At 45.8% G+C, this 8,243-nt stretch overlaps 1 protein-coding gene across 2 annotated transcripts in view; it reads left to right on the top strand.

The window, feature by feature from the left end:
- KCNAB1 (potassium voltage-gated channel subfamily A regulatory beta subunit 1) overlaps window positions 1–8,243 on the top strand; it is a 373,578-nt gene that overhangs the window by 117,046 nt on the left and 248,289 nt on the right. The window contains exon 1 of one of the 2 annotated variants that reach the window (XM_019627616.1): window positions 6,631–7,713. The exons of the other annotated variant lie outside the window; for it this stretch is intronic. Within the exon in view, the coding sequence (XP_019483161.1) occupies window positions 7,493–7,713 (221 nt within the window). The 5' untranslated portion in view covers window positions 6,631–7,492. Of the gene's footprint in view, window positions 1–6,630; window positions 7,714–8,243 lie in introns of those variants that run through there. 2 annotated transcript variants of the gene reach the window in all.

Raw genomic sequence — 8,243 nt, 5'->3', positions numbered from 1 at the left:
GATGTAAAAGCCTTTGATACAATGCCTGGCACACAGTGGATACTCAAATCTCTTTCCCTCCCTCCCTCCCTCTCTGCCTCCTTTCTTCTCTTCCTCTCTCCCTCCCTTAATTCCCTCCTTCCACAGTATTTTAGATTTATATTGCCATGAAATAAGAGTTTATAATATACTATCTTAAATATCATCACGTTTTATCAATTCCTTGAAGCACATGTTTCCTCTTTGCTGAAGCTGTGACATAATTGATAGTTGCTGCTGGCCAGGTGTCCGTCATAATGTGGTTGTCAGTACCCATAAGGATGCGTCACAGCTTTCAGAGTGGGTGTCAACAGCTTGGGGAAAAAATCCCAGAGGCGATTGTTTAGCAGGTTTTCTTAAAAAAAAAATGCTGCATTACCAACCCAAGGGATGACTGTGTGGACAGATGTGGACATTGATGACTCGCAGGAAAACATCCAGAAGCATCAAATTCTGAATGCCTTTTGAGGATTCTTTAACCATTTATTCCACTTCTATTTTCATGTATGTACATGAGTGAAAAGAGGCAAAAAGCATTTGGTTCTGACTTTAATTATAAGAAATTGAATCAACCAAAAGTTTAGGGAGAACTAAAGGCATTTATAAAAAAAATATTAAAAAAATAAAATAAACAGACCATGTGCCCCTGTTTTCTCCCACCTCTATGTCCAGGTTCCAGACAAGTTTACGAGAAATGACCCACCATGAAGAGGCCTGAGCAAAATAATCTGAACTGACAATTTCCTATTTTTCCACACCTGCTTCCTACAGCCGTGTGGCACCTTGCCTTAAATGTACAAAGTGATAAACACTGGAAGTCTTGATACATCTGATGTGTCAGACGTTTCAAATTAAGGCATGTTTATCAGTGGCTGTGGGTATAGTTAATGTTAATTGAAAAGCTTCACTATCCTTTAATTATGTTTTGGTTTTGGACATGTGGCTGGTGGTGTAAGAATGCCTGTATTGCCCCTGTCTTCCGAGTTTCCAGGTAGGGCTTCTCTGGTGAACTTTTCTTCCAGGGAAGCAGATGAGTAGATACCTGCAAGTGTCTTCCATTCAGCAGAGCCTTGAGTATTTCCAATCTGACCTCTCAATTTTGTTTTCTCTTTTATCTCCAAACCCATGCCTATGTAAATGTGGGCTGGTGCTAATTTTCATGGCTGGTTCACTTTGTCAGAATATGGTAAATTGTTCTCCAAACCCATGTGTTCAGAATTTCTGATAAAAAGCAAATGCTCACTCTAACAATGAATTCCTCTTTTAATCACAAATAATAGGCACATACAATGGCTTGCCATCTGCACACATGCATGTTTAAAATTCTTTGGATATTAGCAGCTTCTTTTCTGTTTTGAATGAATCCGATTTTTCCTGGATGCAAAATTAAATGTTTTGTGGGCCTGGCAGGCTGTGGTTTCCAGTGGAATATAAACCATAAGTTCTAAGTAGACTCAGCAAAAAGCACTTGGTTCTGACTTTACTTATAAGAAATTAAATCAATCAAAAATGTTTCAGGTAATCGGAAGACAAATTTTTTTCTTTCTTTTCTTTATTTTTATTTTTTTAGATTTTTTGGGGGGATTTAGGGGAGGGGAACAGACAAGTAGCTGTCCTTTTGTTCCTCAGTCCAGCAGTGGAGGACGCCGCTTCACTGGCCCATGTTGGTATTATCATTGCGCTCTTCCCGGGTGAGGCAGTCTCTCACCGGCCATTGGATGGCTGCTCATGGCGGCTTACAGTGGCTCATGGCAGCTAACGGCAGCCCACAGCAGCCCCACTGCAGCCTACGCCATCACCGGTGACTCACAGCAGCCCAGCTCCAGGTTGAGCTGTTGTTCACCATCTTAGCTGTAGAGGGCGTAGCGTCATTGGCCCTCATGTGGGATCCGAACTGGGGCCCTCCTGCTCAGAGCCAGTACTCCCAAGCCAACTCCTAACCAACGCGCCACTTGGTTGGCCCGCGAATTCTTTTCTTGAGCAAGGAATAAAGCATTATGAAGTATTGAAAAAGGTTTTTGATAAAAAGGCATACTCAAAAGCTACCAAGAATGGATGATTTAATTGTTCTGAATGTTTTAGACTTTTAAAATAGAATTTTTCCTCCTGGCTCATAATAAGAATAGGGCTTCTCTTAAATTACATTCATCAAATGGCACTATTTAAAGCCCTTCTCACAAGGAAGCTCTTGCAGTGAGGAGCAGTGTGCACAGGGGTTAAGAAGGCAGGCTACCTCCCTCCCCCCAGGTAAATCCCTGTGTCACCTTGGGCAAATTATTTAGTTTCTCTGTGTTGCACATTTGCTATCTATAAAACGGAATTGATAACGTAGCACCTCTCATTTGGCTTTATGAGGGTAAAATGAGCTAATGCAGGTAAAGTGTCCTTAAGAGTTTCTAGGATATAGGAAGTGCTGTGTAAGTGTTACCACTATTAATAATTGCTGAAGTCTCCTGGTGAGCTTGATTGAGAGGAAATTAAAGACTTCCTTACAGCCCTGTTTTTAATAAGTTGAGATGGATACTTAGTGGTTAGCCCACGTGCCTGCTGTGGGCCAAGCGCTGTATCATGAATTCCCACCGTCATCTAGGGAGGCATGTTCTGGCACCGTTTTTTTACCTCAGAGGAGACTGAGGCACAGGGAGGTTGAGGATGCTGCTCCGTGCACATGGGGAGGAGGAGGGTGGAGCTGAGCGGGCCTTCACACCCAGCTCTAACTGACACCCCCACCCGAGAGTCCTTCCACCTTACCATGAAGACTCTAGGATGACCATGAGAAGATAAGGTGCAAGTTAAGGAGCCTGTGGTCTGTTCCTAACCAGCTCTGTCACCATGACCCAATGATGACCCTTTGACATTACTTCCAAAGAATTCCAAATATCAGGTAATAATAGAGACCAGCTGAGACCAAGGTGAAATTGCAGGCTAAGTGGTAATTTGGCTCTGTGTAATCTTGTAACCTCCACCTCTCTGAAAAAATAGCTCATGGAATCTATAGACCAAAAGAGGATCTTGGGAATAAATATGTATTGCCCTCATATTTCAGGTGAGAGAAAAAGAGGCAGAGAGAGCTGTAATGACACCTGAGGTCACAGACAAAGTGACATAGCTGGGTTTGGAGCCCGGGCCTTTGCCTGCTGGTGCAGGCCTGTCTCTACCACCTCATGACACTTCTGAGGTTGGTTGATCCCAGATGCCCAATAGAAAGCAAGTGCTTAAAAGGGCAAACTGGCAAAATAAGGAGATTATTAAGACCAAGGAAAAGTACTCGAAGTGCCTTGAAAACCACCACTTTGTTTTTTATCAAGCATCACCATGTAGAGGCTTTAAGACTTTGTGGTAAAGAGTTGTATCTGGACCTGGTCTTTGGAGCACGTTTGTAGTGTTGGCTTAGGATGTGTTGAGTGGCCTGATCATGATATTTATCATGGCCTAATAGTGACTTTTAGGAGTATGTTCTTTAGAGACCTCTAATCGTTTCTCTTGGCCAAAAATGTAAGAATTAAAATAAAAACAGGCAATATCTACATCTGTATTAGTTTGTTAGGGCTGCTCTAACAAAATACCATGGATTGGGTATTTTGAAACAAGAGAAATTTATTTTTTCAGCGTTCTGGAGGTAGGAGTCTGAGATCAAGGTGTCAGCAGGATTGATTTCTTCTGAGGCCTCTCTCCTTAGCTCGCAGATGGCCGTCTTCCCCCTGTGTCTTTACATGATCTTCACGCTGTGTGTGTGTGTCTCGTCTTAATCTTGTCTTCTGATAAGGACACTAGTCATATTGGATTAGGGCCCATCCTAATGACCTCATTTACCCCAGTTACCTCTTTAATAAACCCTATCTCCAATACAGTCACATTCTGAGATACCGGGGATTAGGACTTCAATATATGGATTTGGGGGGCCCATAACAATATCTGTATCTATGCCTATACCTATATTTATATCTATATGTACATATATACCTATATCTGTATCTATGCCTATGTCCACATCTATATCTATATCATTTGTGGATCTTAAGTGAGCCTGAAATAATAATAGTGAGAACGCTTCCAAATCCTATGGCGTGACCATGAAAAGATACATATTCCAAATCTAATTTCCCCAGCTTAATTAGCATGTGGCCTGTTAGCACACACTTCTTATTAGGAATGAGCATCCTCACAGCCAACTATTATCTAATTTCCGGGCTCCTGAGACCTACTGCTCCATTAATGCTGGGAAGGGTCAGCACAGCTGGGGTAAGTCACCACGCTCGCTGCTGGCTGGCTGTCAGAAAGCGCAAGTGGCGACAGATGTGAAAAGACTGCACTGTGGCTAGCAAGAAGGAGGCTTGCACTGTGAGCGGCTCTCCAGCCTCAGGTCTTTGATTCTCTCCAAGGCATGTCCTAAGGGCTGGAACACTTGCCTCTACACAAGAGGTGCAGATGTGACTGTGGGACAATTATTCACTCCTTTTCAGTGAGCAAGCTGTGTGAAACTAGAATGTGCAGGATTTTCTATTTTTCTTTCTATGTTTTTTTTTTTTTTAAGGAATCAAGTTTATCCAAGAATTAGGCATATTCCCATACTCCTCCCTTCCTGGCTCCTCCTTCCTCTGCTTCCTTATCTCCTTCTCTCAATTATTTATAGAGTGAGGGCCTGCTATGCACAAGGCACTCTACTTGGTCCTGTGGGGGATAAAAAGGTGACTCAGAGGCACTCTGCTCTGCATGTTTTATTCTGATAACCTATTCCCGGTGCTGGTTATGTTTTCAGACATTGCTCTTAGTCCTGACACTTCAGCTAACAGTGTCCAGATCTCTGGCACCCTCAGCAGTCCCCCTCCTCCCTGCAGAATTGGCAGCACTCTTACCTCCCTTAGCCACCTCCCCGCACCTCCCCCGCAGCCGCTGGCTCCTGACCCCTCTGGCACTGTGGTGATCACTGTGTTCCATCTTGCCTCCCAGGCTGCTTTATTTTTTCCCATTTTTCTGAGCTGTTTCTTCTGATTCCTCCCACTTCTTCCTCTTCTCAATTTGACTCTTTTCCTGATTTATATTGATCATTTCCGATGAGCCAGCTTACTGTGAAAAAATAAACATTCGAATGATCTGCTTCCTCTCTGCCCACTGTTATTTATTCCAGGGAACAAAGATATGCTTAAAGAACGCCTACCTTGGAGCTGAGGGTAAAAAGGAGGTATCCTAGGTCCATTTGTCCCTTTCTACAACCCTCACCCCATCCTAACGTTACTTCCCAACTACTGACCATTAGGCGGTACATTTATATTTTAAAGTAAGGAGTGGGAAGGGCATGGAGGGTAAAAGATGGAATTCCACAATATGCTTTAAACCTTATCTGCAGGGTACACAATGTTAAGATCCATACCTGGGATAGAATTCAAAACAGGCACATATCGTACTTAAAACTTTTATTCCTACAACTTAATTTGGCTGGGACGAAGTGGTCAGACCTGCTATTTTATATCACACAGACACAGCCAGAGTATATGTTCTCCCCACACCAGCCAACCTCTGGGAAGACAGCCTCCCTTCTCTCCTGCTAACTAAATTCATGCCCCAGGCCAAGTCCCTTCCCTCTATGAGGGCTGCCTGGGCACCCATGAGCTCCTTGAGGTCCAGTCTCTATCTAAGTCATCTTTGTACCCCAGCAACAACGAAGCCAGGTACCTAATAGGGTCTTAGTAGAAGTGAGGGAAATTAATAAATGAGGAACGTTCTCCAGCTTCCTGTCATCATTCCCCTGTTAAACTCTAGTAGACTTAGTGTCTGTATAACTGACTCTAATGTGCCTCTGACATTGTTAATTAGCCCCTTTAAGACTGAATGCTTTGTATTTCCCACCCTGATTGCTAGTTTCTTGAGGAGAAGGACAGTGCTTCATTTTCTTCTCCACATTTCTCTCTATTGCCTTATACAGAGATGGTGCTTATAAATATTGTTGATTTGAACTCTGTTTCTTTTTGCTTGACAGTGGTGTCTGGGAAACATGGTTAGAAAACTCGTTTTGCAGAAGCCACAATTTTAGTGTATATTCATCTATACAAGGATTCTGGCTTTCATGCATTTCAAATGGAGAGATAAATTGTTATTGGCCAGTTGGTGCTTAGTTTGAGCAGTTGCTTTGCACCTGACACTGAACCAGGCAATGCTCCCCCTCACATCTTGCTGCGCACCACTGATCTGGGGATATAGTGCTTGTCCTCACCAGCTGGCCGTAGATGACCAGCAGGCAGTATACATGCTTCCAGCCACCTGACCTGGACCTTTCTAGATGGTGATGCGACCCCTGCTCACCTAGAGCAGCCCCTTTCTGGGTGGTGCTGGACTGCTGCCTCCTCCCCCATCCTTGGCCGGCCTTCCGGAGCAAGAATAGATTCTGCAGCAAGTTATAGCTGTCTTGACTCCAGAAAGTCTGCACTGTGGCTTTTCAGGAAACTTCAAACTTATCTGCTTAAGAAATAATGTGCAAAGGGGAAATGAACCCTGGCAAGGCTAATAATAGGGACTTCAGGCTGTTTGAGCAAGCCAGCCAGTCACAGAGTAATCACGTGTTAATTCACTGGCAGGTTCGGTGGCAGAAACACCCCCACTCTGCCTTCCCCCAGTTCCAACTGGTGTGCTGCAGCAGGCTTTGGTCTGAGTCCGGGCAGAGTCCTGCTTTCTGAGCAGCACTCCAGACCCTGTTACAGCGAGGGTCTGTGAAAGCGATCCGTGCCTTCCCGTTGCACACACAAAGACAAGGAGCTCTTCAAGGGAACTCACTGCCTGCCTCTCCTGCAGCTACAAACCGTGTCCCTGTGGGCTCAGCGACCAAGGCTTTTGCCTGAAAATGAGTGGGGAGGGGTCTTGAGGAGCCCCCACTACCTCCCGGAGTGGGGCAGGGAGGGAGCTGACAGCCTGAGTGGCTGAGGACCACCGGTCCCCGCGTCCGGGCTTGCGTTTAGCTGCTTCTTGGGATGCTCCGCGTGCCAGTTGAGCATCCTGCCTGTGGTCCAGAGGGTGCTGGCGGCGCATCTTGCGGTATGCCTGCGTGGATTTGAGCCATCGCCCAGAGGCGAGCCCGCATTCAGACACGGCGGATGGACTTCCTGCAGGGCTGCGTGTAGTCAGCGCGAATGCTCAGCCCTAGGCGTCTGCAAAAGCCTCCCGGCTACATGGATTTGGCTGTTTAATCAGCCGAGGTGACCGCCCGGGAAGATTTGCTAGCCTGATCCGCGCTCCAGCTGCTGTGACAACTTCAGAGCTGGCTGTTTACTTCTCTCGGTCGGTGCCCAGGGCTCTGTCCTGCACCGCAGCCACTTTCCCGGCTCTGAAGTCTGCCGCGAGGACTCCTCTGACGGCATCCCAGGAACGGGGGTGCGCCAAGGAGGGGTTAAAAGGCGAGCAGAAACCCTCCCAACTGCTCAACCTCTCGTGACTGCCTGTGTTTTGGGGTTCTGAGAGGGACCGTGTGCTGCCCGGGGAAGCAATGCAAGTCTCCATAGCCTGCACAGAGCACAATTTGAAGAGTCGGAATGGTGAGGACCGACTTCTGAGCAAGCAGAGCTCCACCGCCCCCAATGTGGTGAACGCAGCCCGGGCCAAATTCCGCACGGTCGCTATCATCGCACGCAGCCTGGGGACGTTCACCCCTCAGCACCACATTTCTCTCAAAGAGTCCACCGCAAAGCAGACTGGCATGAAATATAGGTATGGATGTAAGATTCCCTCTGCCCGGGGTTTCCGTGTGCTAGACAGGTGCAGTGGAGACAGTTCGCCGGGTTTGAAAAGTGACTTACTCTTTCTTCTGTGGGTTACTTAATTTAGAATTCTCGAGTGTCTCTAAAATAGCTCCTTAGCAGGGTGGAAAACCCAAGGTGGTTGTGTTGTGTGTGTGTGTGTGTGTGTGTGTGTGTGTGTAGGTTTTTTTTTTTAAATGTGGCCTATTTTGTGCATTCTAAAGTGTTAAGAACACCTCAGAAGCTGTATGAATTGCAGTCTGCAGAGAATAAGACACTGCTGGAAACTGGTACTGAGATCAGGGTAGCTTTTCAGCAGCGAATGTGGTTGTCCTATTTTGTGGTACAGACTGTAGTTCCTGTGATTCTACTATTAAAAATAGTTTCCCATCTAGTACTGCATGCTTATTTGTCTTTTGAAAGACCATGGTAACAAAAGCTATGCAAGACTTTGAGGAAGTTTTGTTGCAGGAGGAACCCCCCGACACACACACCCCAAAT

This window comes from Hipposideros armiger, unplaced genomic scaffold (assembly GCF_001890085.2).
Source record: "Hipposideros armiger isolate ML-2016 unplaced genomic scaffold, ASM189008v1 scaffold_16, whole genome shotgun sequence".
NCBI classification, from domain to species: Eukaryota; Metazoa; Chordata; class Mammalia; order Chiroptera; family Hipposideridae; genus Hipposideros; species Hipposideros armiger.
This window is presented reverse-complemented; position numbering and strand designations above follow the sequence as displayed.